The 15,856-nt window shown below is 42.3% G+C and overlaps 1 protein-coding gene across 1 annotated transcript in view; it reads right to left on the bottom strand.

Moving 5' to 3' along the window:
* Window positions 1–15,856, bottom strand: part of LOC100337390 (ATP-binding cassette sub-family C member 4-like) — a 209,452-nt gene that overhangs the window by 155,959 nt on the left and 37,637 nt on the right. The window contains 2 exon segments of the mRNA XM_059892309.1: window positions 6,284–6,533; window positions 10,694–10,819. Of these exon segments, the coding sequence (XP_059748292.1) occupies window positions 6,284–6,533; window positions 10,694–10,819 (376 nt within the window).

Here is a 15,856-nt window from a genome sequence, read left to right on the forward strand (position 1 = left end):
CTGGCCCTCCCCAACAACACTCCTTCCTGATCTCTTTACAACACCTCTGAGAATGTCCACCATACTTAATATCCCCCAGTGATCCATAAGCACCTAAGTCCACACTACCCAGGTGGCCTCTGCCTGGACACCCTGAGTACTAACCCACCCACCCTTCCAGTCCATCTCAAAAGCTAATCCTCCTGGGAACCTGTCAGGACATCACCAGCTGGCACTGTCCTCCCTACCCCTGAATCCCATGAGGGATTCTCCTATATGTCACACAGAAGATATAGACACTACATCACTCACACACTTACAGACACTAGTTCCAACTCCAACAGAGACCAAGCCTTGTACAGAGTCAGCAAATCATGGGTAAGGGAAGGAATAGATTACAGGGCTCCTCAAATCCATCCAACCTGCATTGCTACAGCTTTACATAGACTGAGCTAACACAGCAACAAGCAAAAAGTTGTATGCATATATTGTACATCTTGTCTAGACAGAATCAAATGCCAATTTCAGCTTAAATATGTTACCAAGACAAAAACTCAATATTCAGTGGGTGCATGTGTTCAGTTCAGTCACCCAGTCATGTCCGACTCTTTGTGACCCCATGGACTACAGCACGCCAGGCTTCCCTGTCCATCACCAGTTCCTGGAGCATGCTCAAACTCATGTCCATTGAGTCAGTGATACCAGACACCATCAGTGTGTACATAGTAGGACAGAAATTCCCAACACTTCTCCACAAATAATAGGTTTGAGTGAGGAAAGATATCACAATCTTCCGGGGGTTAAATGAGATTCCAACACATAACCAGCTTGTAAAGGTGTAAGAAGTGCTGGCTGGATTTTTTTCTAGGACTCAGGCTGATAAAAAAAAAGAAAAAAAAGGCCGAAAATAAAATACAGATGATGTGCAGACCCAGAACAGATCATGTGGGAAAATATCAAAGTCATAACTTCAGCCAAAAAGATTGACTTCCCAGTGGCTAGTGGGGGAAAACCTAAGCAGTTTTGTGAATAATATAACTTCAGAGACACATTTTACTGGATATGAAAGTCACTGAAGACTTATAGTGCTTTCAAAATATTTACAATCCTATTGGAGTCATTCAAAGACAAGAGCTTCAGTTCATTTTCCTTATTAAGATAAAATAGAGGGGTTTCTGGGGCCTATAAAGTCACAGTAAATCATTCATATTTTGTACATGGGAAAAATGATATTGAAAAGCACATGAAAACAAGAAGACACAACACCATGAAGACCATGTGTAGGTCTGCCCATGGGGATGGACCACCGCACCACATCCAAGGTGGGCAGGGGTAGTGGGTTTCCTTCCTGGGGCTGCCAGACATGACGTGAGCAGAAATACTGGATGATGAACCACCTAGTCTACTGAGCCCCAGGCTTCAGGAGGCTGTGGGGCAGCAGGGCTCCACACCACACTGTGTTTTAAACTCTGCGTGCCCACTACACCTCCAGCCCATCTGTGGTCAAATCTTGCCCAGTTCTGACCACCTGGTCAGTAAACTCAGTTGACCTTTTCTTCCACTCCTGAGGCCCTTTTTACCTTCTAGTTGGGCATCATCACATCTAAGTGAGAGGCAGAGAAAGGAAGAAAATGATTATCCGATAATTGCTGCTACCTGTTAGATAACAGGACAGGAGGTTGAATCCAGCCAATGGCTGCTCAGTGAGGCAGGTCTTACAGCAAACACTGAGTATTTTAAAATGCTCTCAGAATCCAAAACTAAGTCCAGGCTAGTCATCTCCTCAGATTTGGTTCTCTCTTAGCCTTCCTTATCATAGTGAATCCAGGTCATTTTACAGCCTGAAAAACCAAAGCAGCCTGACATCCACCTCTCCCCTCCCCGCCCCTAATACCCAACTCAAAATGTGCCCCTGAGCGGCTCTCAAATATGGCCAAGTCTCTCTATTTCACCCTAAACCAAACCACATCATCTCGTCCCGGGACCATGTACTGCACACACTCCTGATACACTCATCTCCCTGACTCTGCTCTGGGTCCCTAACCCACCTCATTGCCCTGTTCTCCAGGCTGCAGCCAGGCTGAGTTTTGAGATGATAAAAATCTTAATGTTTCCTGTAGGATCCTGTATGGGCCCCTCCTCAGGCCTCCAGCTCTCTACTCTGCAGCCTCAGACATTTCTGGTTACTCAAATGCACGGATCCCCCTTCTTATCCACAAAAGGCCTTTGTCACATGACCATCCCCAGGGAAATGTGAAGCATCAGCCTCCCATCTCCCACACCCCCACACATGGAATTCTCCAGGTAACCTGCTTAGCCTTCCCTGCTCAAACGTCTCAACACAACCTCCAAAACTACACCAGTGACTCTGCCAAAGCAACTCATGGCCCCTCAGACTTTTCCTTCCAAGGACTATTGACACAGAAATGCACATCAGGTATCACTGTTTGATACTTTATTAACCTCCCACTTGATGAAACATAAATTGCAAGTAGGAAGGACTTCTCTGCAGTTGCTTACCTGTCCCTATATATACTCATCTGTACCATACTCAAGGCTGCACTAGACTTGTTATTTTGTGGAATGATTGGATGAGTAAATTCAAATTTGACCCGCAAAAGTCAAGCATAAATCAAGACAGCTTTTTCCTCTCAACTGATTTTAGTTTTAAAAAGGTCCTGTTATCTTTTGCATTTGCTAAGGTACATTTTAGATTTCTTTATACAACTAGGGCAATGTTCCCAAACGTGATTTATTTTCAGGGACACAGGGACACTTACTAAAGACATAGGTAAGTTGGACCCCAGCAAAGGAATAGTGAATCAGAAACTCCAAGATGTGATAATTTAGTTTTAATAAGCACACCAGGTGATTCTCATGAACTAGAGACCTACATTCTTTATAGGGTTGTAAAACTAAATGGGTGAAGAAGTTTCTATTAATAGGATCTAAAAGAAAAAAAAATACTTCCAAGATTACTTCAACACACCATGGAGCAGTTTCCAATGCAAACAATCTCACCACTCTTATTCTCAGCTATTTGCCCTGCCTTTACTGCAAACTACCATCAACAGATCTCTAAATTCCAAGACCACCTTCCAGCCATGAAGAGAAAATTTAGGTGTTTTTCCCAAATCAAAGGTGTGTCCTTCATCAGGACACAAAGCAGCCTGACAAAGTCAGCACAAGGAAAATTCAAAGTTCTCCCCAGATCATAATTTTAATGTTACTGCACACACCTACACAGGAAGAAGTCTCAGGCCTTAGACATTGAGTTCATTTTAGTAGAAAAGAAGTAAAAAATCCACCCAAGTATTTGAGCACAATTCTCTGAAAACCTTCTACAGGACCCCTTTCCCACTACACTCTCTGGTGCGTCACATCATCCATCAGAGAATCAGAGTTATCACTGTCTCCACTTCAACCATGCTTAACGGTTAGGTATTTGCAGGATCCCAGACATGATGGAGCTAGAAGGTCCCTTCAGTTGCACATGTTCTGAGCATCTGCTATTTCTGAGCACTACGAAAATGAACAAGGCACTGTCTGTAAGAAGTCTGGAGTTCCAGGAAAGAAAGAAATCCATAAACACATGGCTTAGTGAGGACAATGTCATATGCAGGAGCTCAAAGGAAGATATGGGGATTCAGGAGGGTGTGATGGTTAATTTTATTAACCAGACACTTGGTAGACTAGCCCCCAGACACTTGCTCAAACATATATTACAGTGAAAGCATTTTTAAATGAGACCGACATTTAAATCAGTAGAGTCTGAGTAAATCAGATTATCCTCCGTAACATGGGTAGGCCTCATCCAATTAGTCAAAGGTCTTAAGAGAAACTAGACTGACCAACTCCAAAGAGGAGGGAATTCTGTCTCAAGAGCACCTTCAGACTAGAGATGAATTTTAGCATAAAGCCTCATGGTATAAATCTTCTTTTATGATGGCCATCAAGACAGACTATTTTTGTTAAACAAGTAAGAGTGTTTCTAGTTTACTACAAGGCCCAGAAGCCAGGCCAGCAGGAGCTACATGAACACCTGGCTGTGCAGGGCACAGCTAGCTCCTCTCTTTAGAGAGTAGGTCCACCAAGTCCAGTTGGGCTGGGTTCAGATACACAGATGGATGCACAGAACAAGCAGAAGATTCAGACCTATCCCCACTCTGGATAAGATTTGTTCCCCTGATTTGACACTCCCATCAAGACCCAATGTTCCAGGGATGCCTATCTCCAATCTGCTCCCTCCTCTGCATTTCTCCAGCTTCTAGTGCAGACTGACCCACCCTGGGCCTTTGTAGGGGCCCAGTCATGTCCTGTAACTGTTGTCTCAGTCAATCCAGCCCTTATTTGATACCCATGATGTGTCCAGCATGGACCAGGCACTACACTAAAGAACCACTAGAGACAGTCTGCTGTCAAGGGGCTCAGAACACTCCCAGGGAGTCAGCATCACCCCACCTGACAAGAGGATGCTGTGCACATAGACGGAAACCCCAGATCAATGTCAACAAAAGTGCTGGGAGAGGGTCATGGGGCTGCTGGAGGCTCAGAAGCATTTACTTAAATCAAGGACAGAAGAGAAATCAATCCAAGAGGCTGAACAGAGTGAGTAAAGACCTCAAAGTAGGGATGGATAAGGCAGGTCACAGGCAAGCCCCTTTCCTCCTCCCCACCCCAGTCCCCATGTGCTGAGAAACAGAGAGGCCAGTGGAGCCCAGAGTTTAAAACTTGAGTCTTCAAAAAACAGGGACTTCAAAGGTCTTCAGAGTAAGAAAAGATGATAAAAACCATACTTAATGAGATAGTCCACATGACAGAAGGTACATAGAAAGCAATGTAACAGTGGTTAAGAAATCATGCTCTGGTCAGAATCCTACTTCTGTCATTTGCAAGCTGTGTGAGGATGGGTGAGCTATTTCAACTGATACAGGAACCTGTTTCCTTATCTGTAAAACAGCAACACTAATGTTTATCCACTCAATTGCTTTCCTGATTAAATGAGATGGCGTGATGCATAAAGAGTTCAAGAGGGCCCAGACCACAAGTAGATCACTGGTAGCCATGATCAAAGACAGCAGCTGTGGCAGCAGTAATAACAAAACCACAATAGCACAACACACATATGAAGCTTCCATCTGGATAGGTTAATGTGTCACTAAGAATGTCACTACAGTCCAAGGATTTTCCTAAATGTCTTATTTCAAGATGTGAAAGCCATGAAAAAGGAATGTTTTAACAAGTTGCATGGACCAAGCCTTATAAGTGTTGCTAGAAGCCCCCATCAGAAAGAATGGCAAACTCAGGGGACCAGAACTGACCCCATATGACTGATGTGTTTTATGGGAAATGGTTTTTTATAGCATAGAAACGTCATCACAGAAAAGACTGGCTTTTATGACAAGACCCAAAAATAAAATATAATCACATGGAGAACTAGCTAACTTCACTAGAGATCTATTACTAGTTTTCCATCACTGTGGAGAAGTAGAAACAAGTCAGATTTTTCAAAAGCCTAAAATTCATACTTATGCTTGAAATCACACTCAAGCTCATGCCCAGGCTGACTCACAGAACCATTTTATTTTAATTTTAGATTTATTCACAAACACATGAATAACTGATCACCTACTGTGTGCCAGACCCTTGTCTTGGTGATGTAAATTATTTGCCCAAGGCAATTTAGGGACAGCCAGGGGAAAAAAAAAAAAAACATAGTGGGTATGGTGGGAATCACAAATTTGAAGGGAAGAGTCCAGCTAGAGACAGAATTAAGCAATGAAAAGAGGCAGAGAGGAAAAGGCAGATCCAAAAGGCAAGCTCAGAAATTAACAAGCAAACCACCTATGCAGGAAAGAACCCGTTTCCAACAGAGAACTAAGTAAATCTTCCTGTCCAAGGAACAAGGAGCTCTCAGCAAGTTTTTTCCTTCCCAGCCCAGAGAGGAATCCTGTTCACACCAGGACGGTGTACAGTCCCCTATCTAGTCATTTGAGTTAGCACAGGAGAGGCAACCTGTTCGCTTCTCTTGTTTTTAGACATATTAATCACCCTGACATCATCACTTGTATGTAGAGAGTCCTGTGTTGTTGCTACTGCTGCCAATAAATGAGCAGGGAACTTATGATATTTATAATATACTCTATCAAAGAAGAGAGGGGGGTACATAAGAGAGTTTGGAATGACTACCAGCTTTGGCACAGAAAGCTAAACCTCATCTAACTGGCACACAGTCACACCAAATAAAAGAAGGCATTTTATGTAAAATACACCTACAACTTAAAAAAGTTATTTGTTCCCAAACCTTGATTCTTCGGATACTGATGATGGCCTCTGACACCTTCTCGATGGCCATGGGGAAGTAGAGGGTGCTCGTAAACCGCAGAGCCTCATACAGCGTCACCACCACAAACACTTGGCTGGCTGTAATCACCTTTTTGAGAGCCACATTGGTGATGAAGGTGACAAAAATCATGATTTTGGTTACAGCAAAAAATGATGCCAAATTCATTCCTCTAAGATAGGAACTTTGCAGAATCTTGGAAATTTCCTTCCTGGAGAGAGAGTAGAAAGTAGATTTTAAAACAATCATCAACATCCAAGGCATGAATTCAAGTGCCCTGTGTGAGTGGTCCCTTTCAAGGGAGTGGGCACAGATAAACTATCCCTCACATCATGGAAACACTACACAGTGCACACCCGGAGGTCTGCCCCCAAACCAGGACCACACTCTGCAGCACCACTTCACTCTTACAACTAAAAGAAGACTTAGAGTCACACTTTTTTAAACATTTTGGACCAATGAGACTGAGTTTGAACATTCATTCAACATGCATTCGAAACCACAAGTCCTGGGCCAGGCTCCTCACTGATGACAGAAAGACACAGCCCATCACCTCCAGGAGCTCATGAACTTGTGGAGGAACAGAATAAGACACCCCAAGACTGTGACACACCAAGACATTAGACAGAGGCAGCCATACAGCCCCCACAGGAGCCCAGAGCAGAGTTGTGTAACATGGAGCAGTGGAGTGAGAGCAAGTTGCATGAATGTGGATCTTAAGAAGATAAGCTGAAGTCAGGGTTGGCAGAGGCCAGAGAATAAGGAAGATGAGAGTGTATTCCCATCAGAGGGAGGGCCCCCACAAAGGTGCAAAGTAAGAAGTGACAGGGAGATACCAGAGAATTCTAAGTACCCTGTACTGGAGTAAAACACTCATCAGATATTTAAATGAAAGATGTAGAAAAATACCATAGACAAGAGAATGTAGAAAAGTACTCTACAAAGAAAACAACATAGTGTTTTCATGTCTCTGTTTGGAATGAATAATAATGATTCATAAAGTTTTGCCTGATATAGTTACATCCAATCTCTACAATCTCACCATTTGTCCTACATCAAACTATAGTTTTAGTTTGAATGTCATTGTCTCAAATATTAGCATCTTCTGTAGAGAAGGAAATGGCAGCCCACTCCAGTACTCTTGCCTGGAAAATCCCATGGACAGAGGGGCCTGGCAGGCTATACTACATGGGGTCATAAAGAGACGAACACAATTTAGAGACTAAATAACGACAACAAGCCCATCCTGTACCCTGCATTGACAATAGGCAAAAGCCACCTGCTTCAAGAGAAGAAACAGAAAAACAGGTTCTGCCCAGGATCCTGAAGTTGTACAAAGCAGAGGACGTTAGCTGGGGTGGAGAGAGGAAACTGCCTCACACACAAACTCCAATATAGGACAGATGTCATGGGCGGACAGAAAATACACTTGCTATCATCATCAGAAGCAAAGGCTTTGGACTTTTCAGCTAAAGACTGATTTCCAGCAATTAGATACTCTTCTATCTGAAACATTTAACCACCATGTCTCTGTTCATGTTTCTATATTGGATATGAAAACAAAACTTACCTTGTGGAGTTCTTTTGTAATTGATTTCCATATGTGAAAGACCTTTACAGACAATGAAAAAGCTAAGGTGTATCATTAGGTAAAAATAAACATAAAAGACAGGAAAAACTACTAACACCTTGAAATTACTGCTTTTGGGTGTTTGTGGTACTAAGAAATACTTGGAAATTCATTTCTGTATAAGAAGCATAAGCAAAGGAGAAAAGGAAAGATATAAGCATCTGAATGCAGAGTTCCAAAGAATAGCAAGGAGAGATAAGAAAGCCTTCCTCAGTGATCAATGCAAAGAAAAAGAGGAAAACAATAGAACGGGAAAGACTAGAGATCTCTTCAGAAAATTAGAGATACCAAGGGAACATTTCATGCAAAGCTGGGCTCGATAAAGGACAGAAATGGTATGGACCTAACAGAAGCAGAAGATATTAAGAAGAGGTGGCAAGAATACACAGAAGAACTGTACAAAAATGACCTTCACAATCAAGATAATCATGATGGTGTGATCACTCACCTAGAGCCACACATCCTGGAATATGAAGTCAAGTGGGCCTTAGGAAGCGTGACTACAAACAAGGCTAGTGGAGGTGATGGAATTCGAGTTGAGCTATTTCAAATCCTGAAAGATGATGCTGTGAAAGTGCTGCACTCAATATGCCAGCAAATTTGGAAAACTCAGGACTGGCCACAGAACTGGAAGAGGTCAGTTTTCATTTCAATCCCAAAGAAGGGCAATGCCAAAGAATGCTCAAATTACCACACAATTGCACTCATCTCACACACTAGTAAAGTAATGCTCAAAATTCTCCAAGCCAGTCTTCAGCAATACGTGAACCATGAACTTCCAGATGTTCAAGATGGCTTTAGAAAAGGCAGAGGAACCAGAGATCAAATTGCCAACATCGGCTGGATCATCAAAGAAGGAAGAAAGTTCCAGAAAAACATCTATTTCTGCTTATTGTCTATGCCACAGCCTTTGACTGTGTGGATCACAATAAACTGTGGAAAATTCTGAAAGAGATGGGAATACCAGACCACCTGACCTGCCTCTTGAGAAACCTATATGTAGGTCAGGAAGCAACAGTTAGAACTGGACATGGAACAACAGACTGGTTCCAAATAGGAGGAGTACTTCAAGGCTGTATATTGTCACCCTGCTTATTTAACTTCTATGCAGAGTACATCATGAGAAACCCTGGACTGGAAGAAACACAAGCTGGAATCAAGATTGCTGAGAGAAATATCAATAACCTCAGATATGCAGATGACACCACTCTTATGGCAGAAAGTGAAGAGGAGCTAAAGAGCCTCTTGATGAAAGTGAAAGAGGAGAGTGAAAAGGTTGGCTTTAAGCTCAACACTCAGAAAATTAACATCATGGCATCTGGTCCCATCACTTCATGGGAAGTAGATGGGGAAACAGTGGAAACAGTGTCAGACTTTATTTGGGGGGCTCCAAAATCACCGCAGATGGTGATTGCAGCCATGAAATTAAAAGATACTTACTTCTTGGAAGGAAAGTTATGACCAACCTAGATAGCATATTGAAAAGCAGAGACATTACTTTGCCAACAAAGGTCCATCTAGTCAAGGCTATGTTTTTTCCAGTGATCATGTATGGATGTGAGAGTTGGTACTATGAAGAAAGCTGAGCACCAAAGAATTGATGCTTTTGAACTGTGGTGTTGGAGAAGACTCTTGAGAGTCCCTTGGACTGCAAGGAGATCCAACCAGTCTGTCCTTAAGGAGATCAGTCCTGGGTGTTCATTGGAAGGACTGATGCTAAAGCTGAAACTCCAATACTTTGGCCACCTCATGCGAAGAGTTGACTCATTGGAAAAAAACTCTGATGCTGGGAGGGATTGGGGGCAGGAGAAGAAGGGAATGACTGAGGATAAGATGGCTGGATGACATCACCAGCTCGATGGACATGAGTTTGGGTAAACTCCGGGATTTGGTGATGGACAGAGAGGCCCAGCGTGCTACAATTCATGGGGTCGCAAAGAGTCGAACACAACTGAGTGACTGAACTGTACTGAAGAAGCATTATACAAAATTTTCCTTTAAGAAGACAGTAAGTGGAAGAGCAGGTTAAAATGATGTCTTCCCGTTCTACTTAAACTTTCTGCCACATGTTGGGGGTGGAGTGCATAGTATTTAAGTTCATTGTAATGTGAAAAACTTGGTAAGACTTCAAAATTAATTCAGAAAAGTCAATTGTAGTAACGTAGGTGAACCTAGAACCTGTTATACAGAGTGAGGTAAGTCAGAAGGAGAAAAGCAAATATTAATGCATATATATGGAATCTAGAAAAATAGAACTGATGAACCTATTTACAGAGAATAAATGGAGACACAGATGCAGAGAAGAATTTCAGAGACACAAAGTGGGAGGGAGAAGGTAGAACAAATTGAGAAAGTAGCATTGGCATGTATATGCTGTCATGTGTAAAATAGATAACTAGCAGGAAGCTGCTATTTAACACAGGGAGGCTAGCCTGGTGCTTTGTGATGACCTAGAGAGGTGGAATGGGGGGGTGGAAGGCGGAGATTCAGGAAGATGGGGAGATATATATATATATATACACATATACATACATACATATACATACATATATATATATATATATACATACACATACACACACACATACATACACACACACAATTATGGCTGATTCACCTTGACGTATAGCAGAGACCACCACAACATTATAAAGTAATTATCCTCCAAAAATAATAAGTAAATTCAGTTAAAAATGTGGAGGGGAGTACAAAAATATGGTGTGACATATACAAAAACTTACCTTCTCAATCTGGTAATAAGGTCTATAAGTGACTTTTCCAAAGCATTCATTTTTACTGATTTGATGCCACTTATAAATTCACTCATGGTCCTGATCCTGTCATCTGTGAGAGCTGCAGTCTTACTCCTAAGGGGAAAGACATGAGAGATGAGCCATAGTGATCATGTACTAACTTTCTGTGGCAGCAGCAGCAGGGGGCACAGGGAGGGACCAGAGATCAAATGATTCTCTATAGCTCTTCTGTGCTGACATCACAAGAAGGTACTACTCAAAGTACAAATGGAGAAAAAGACTTCTAGGAAGTCAACAACTCAGCCTAATTCAAAGACTAACTCAGAGAACTTGCAGTAACAGCCAAGGAAGACCTGAAGTGAGTCAGATACAAACCATCTGCCCAAGAAGATGGAGATTGAACAGGAAAGGCAGAAAGGAATCTAACAGGAAAACAGTGTCTGTGCTGTAATAAAATAGGAGTAAAATTCTGGGGAACAGAAAAGATGAGGCTGCTAATAACATCAGGAAAGGAGAACAAGAAAAACTTCAGAGACCTTGTAGCACTGGAACAGGGCCTCAAAGGATAAGGAACATCTATCCACAGCAAATAGAGGAAAGGGAATTTCAAGTAAAGAAAAATACCTCACATAAAGGTACACACAGACACAAAAGAACTCACCTAGCTTCAAACAACACGCCTTCACCACCTGACAATCTGGACATGACCCACTTCCAACCCTCTGGAACCTTCCTCAGCTCTCACTCATCACCATTAGGCCCTTCATCACCAGTTACTTTTCTATCACATATGCTGCTGAGACTGTGGGACTTTATGAAAGTGAAAGTGAAGTCGCTCAGTCATGTCCAACTCTTTTCCACCCCATGGACTGTAGCCTATCACACTCCTCTGTCCATGGGATTTTTGAGGCGAAACTACTGGAGTCGGTTGCCATTTCCTTCTCCAGAGGATCTTCCTGACCCAGGGATCGAACCTGGGTCTCTCGCATTGTAGGCAGATGCTTTACCATCTAAGCCACCAGAGAAGTCCTAATAAAGACATAATTTGGCAAAATTCAGCATCCATTTAAGATAAAAACCCTCCAGAAAGCAGGAATAGAAGGAACATACCTCAACATAATAAAAACTATATATGACAAACCCGCAGCAAACATTACCCTCAATGGTGAAAAATTGAAAGCATTTCCCCTGAAGTCAGGAACAAGACAAGGGTGCGCACTTTCACCACTACTATTCAACATAGTTTTGGAAGTTTTAGCCACAGCAATCAGAGCAGAAAAATAAATAAAAGGAATTCAGACTGGAAAAGAAGAAGTAAAACTCTCACTGTTTGCAGATGACATGATCCTCTACAGAGAAAACCCTAAAGACTCCACAGAAAATTACTAGAGCTAATCAATGAATATAGTAAAGTTGAAGGATATAAAATTAACACACAGAAATCCCTTGCATTCCTACATACTAACAATGAGAAAACAGAAAGAGAAATTAAGGAAACAATTCCATTCACCATTGCAACGAAAAGAATAAAATACTTAGGAATATATCTACCTAAAGAAACAAAAGACCTATATATAGAAAACTATAAAACACTGGTAAAGGAAATCAAAGAGGACACTAATACATGGAGAAATATACTGTGTTCATGGATCAGAAAAATCAATATATTGAAACTGAGTATACTACCCAAAACAACCTAGATTCAATGCAATCCCTATCAAGCTACCAATGGTATTTTTCAGAGAACTAGAACAAATAATTTCACAATTTGTATGGAAATACAAAAAGCCTCGAATAGGCAAAGCAATCTTGAGAAAGAAGAATAGAACTGGAGGAATCAACCTGCCTGACTTCAGGCTCTACTACAAAGCCACAGTCATCAAGACAGTATGGTACTGGCACAAAGACAGAAATATAGATCAATGGAACAAAATAGAAAGCCCAGAGATAAATCCACGCACCTATGGACACTTATCTTTGACAAAGGAGGCAAGTATATACAATGGAGAAAAGACAATCTCTTTAACAAGTGGTGCTTGGAAAACTGGTCAACTACTTGTAAAAGAATGAAACTAGAACACTTTCTAACACCATACACAAAAATAAACTCAAAATGGAAGAAAGATCTAAATGTAAGACCAGAAACTATTAAACTCCTAGAGAAAAACATAGGCAGATTCATGTTGATATATGGCAAAACCAATACAATATTGTAAAATTTTAAAAAAAGTAATAATAATAAAAAAACCACTCTCTGACATAAACCACAGCAGGATCCTCTATGACTCACCTCCCAGAATATTGGAAATAAAAGCAAAAATAAACAAATGGGACCTAATTAAACTTAAAAGCTTCTGCACAACAAAGGAAACTATAAGCAAGGTGAAAAGACAGCCTTCAGAATGGGAGAAAATAATAGAAAACGAAGCAATTAAAGAATTAATCTCAAAAATATACAAGTAACTCCTGCAGCTCAATTCCAGAAAAATAGAAGACCCAATCAAAAAGTGGGCCAAAGAACTAAACAGACATTTCTCCAAAGAAGACATACAGATGGCTAACAGATGAAAAGATGCTCAACATCACTCATTATCAGAGAAATGTAAATCAAAACCACAATGAGGTAGGATTTCATGCCAGTCAGAATGGCTGCGATCCAAAAGTCTACAAGCAATAAATGCTGGAGAGGGTGTGGAGAAAAGGGAACCCTCTTACACTGTTGGTGGGAATGCAAACTAGTACAGCCACTATGGAGAACAGTGTGGAGATTCCTTTAAAAACTGGAAATAGAACTGCCATATGACCCAGCAATCCCACTGCTGGACATACACACTGAGGAAACCAGAATTGAAAGAGACATGTGTACCCCAATGTTCATCACAGCACTGTTTATAATAGCCAGGACATGGAACCAACCTAGATGTCCATCAGCAGATGAATGGATAAGAAAGCTGTGTACACAGATACACAATGGAATATTACTCAGCCATTAAAAAGAATACACTTGAATCAGTTCTAATGAGGTGGATGAAACTGGAGCCCATTATACAGAGTGAAGTAAGCCAGAAAGAAAAACACCAATACAGTATATTAACGTATATATATGGAATTTAGAAAGAACGTAATGATAACCCTGTATGTGAGACAGCAAGAGAGACACAGATGTGTATAACAGTCTTTTGGATTCTGTGGGAGAGGGCAAGGGTGGGATGATATGGGAGAATGGCATTGAAACATGTAAATTATCATGTGTGAAACAAATCGCCAGTCCAGGTTCAATGCATGATACAGGGTACTCGGGGCTGGTGCACTGGGATGACCCTGAAGGACGGGATGGGGAGGGAAGTGGGAGAGGGGTTCAAAGGAACATATGTACACTCATGGTGGATTCAAGTCAATGTATGGAAAAACCAATACAATATTGTAAAGTAAAATAAATATATTAATTAAAGAAAAATAAAGACATAATTAATCAAGACCAGCGACAGTCCTAAGATGACAGAGGAAAAGGATTCGGAGACCACTTTCCACCCACAAATTCATCAAAAGATCATTTGCATGCCAAGCAACTTCCACAAAACAACTTCTAAACGCTGGCGGAGGAAACCAGGCACCCAGAAAGGTAGACTATTCTCTTTGAAAAGAGGGAGGACAAAATATAAAAGCCAAAAAGAGAGACAAAAAGAGTTAGGGACAAAGACCTGTCCTGGGGAGGGAGTTGTGCAGGAGGAGAAGTTTCCACACAGTAGGAAATCCTTTCACAGGCAGGTCTGTGGGGTGTTTTGGAATCTCAGAGGGCAACATAACCAGAAGGAAACACACACACACACACACACACACACACAATATGCACCTAACCGCAGCTGCCTGTGGAGAAGTAGCCCAGACACTCGCATCCACTACCAACAAGTGTGGACTGGACAGGGAGGCACAGGCTGCATAATCAGTGCTTAGGATAAGGACTGGGCCTCAATGCCCTGAGGACAATCTGAGGGAGTTAACATGAGATAGAAACCCAAACTGTGGGATTGCCAGAGAGAACAAAAAAGAGAGAACTTTCCCGCAAAAGGCTCTAACGCACAGCCTGGCCTGCACACAGAACAAAGGATTGAGCTAACACCAAAGAAGAGCTAGCCACCCCCCAGCCCTCCCCCACTCCCCAGAGGCAGAGAGGCAGGTGTGCAGCCAGAGCTGCAGGGCAAGGGGCTGCTGCAATCTCCGCCCCAGGGACCGGCATCCTCCACCAAACTGCGAGCAGGCTCCCAGTTGCTAACCACGTTCTCCTGGTATCCTGGATGGTTGACATCTGCCAGGAGTGTCACAGCCTGAGATCAGCTCTCCAGAGGAGACACACCTCCCACATGGCACACCTGAGATGGTGCTCCTGCGGCGCACCGGGGCACCAACCGGCCAGAACCAGGGAGGTGATTAAGACACACAGACCACCTGGGACAGTGCACTCGCCAAGCACCTGGTCACCTGAGCTGCTTGGACCTGGGAAGGGCACAAAATGCACACCCAACCGACTCTGTGCCCTTGTGGAGCACCCAAGAACCTGAGCAGCTTAGACCTGGGAAGTTCCCGAAAAGGAAGACCCACTTTGGACAGTACCCCTGCAGAGCACCCTGGAGCCTGAGCAGTGTAGACCCAGGAAGCACATGTCACCTTGAGCTTTGGCAAACCCAGTGTGGTCCTTACACTGTGAACATTCCCCACACATGCCAGAGAAATCTGTTTGCATTGTCCCTCCCTCCCCACAACACAACTGAACAAGTGAGCCTAAATAAGTGACCACCTTTGCCCCCTTGTGTCAGGATGGAAATTAGACACTGAAGAGACTTGCAAACAGAGGAAGCCAAAATTAGCAAAGAGGGAACCGCTCTGGAAGTGACAGGTGCAACAGATTAAAACCATGTAGTTAACATTGACTAAGCATTGGAGGGAGCTGATAGACCTTGAGAAGAAGTACAAGCTGGAACAAGGAACTATCTGAAACTGAACTGACCCCACACTGCCCACAACAGCTTCAGAGAAATTCCTAGATATATTTTTACTATTATCACTTTTTAATTTTTTAATTTAAGTTCCTTATTACTCCTTTTTCATTTTTATAACCTATTATCTTGCAAAAAAGACCCCATTTTTAAAGCA

The sequence above is a fragment of the Bos taurus genome, chromosome 12, assembly GCF_002263795.3.
Source record: "Bos taurus isolate L1 Dominette 01449 registration number 42190680 breed Hereford chromosome 12, ARS-UCD2.0, whole genome shotgun sequence".
Lineage (NCBI taxonomy): Eukaryota > Metazoa > Chordata > Mammalia > Artiodactyla > Bovidae > Bos > Bos taurus.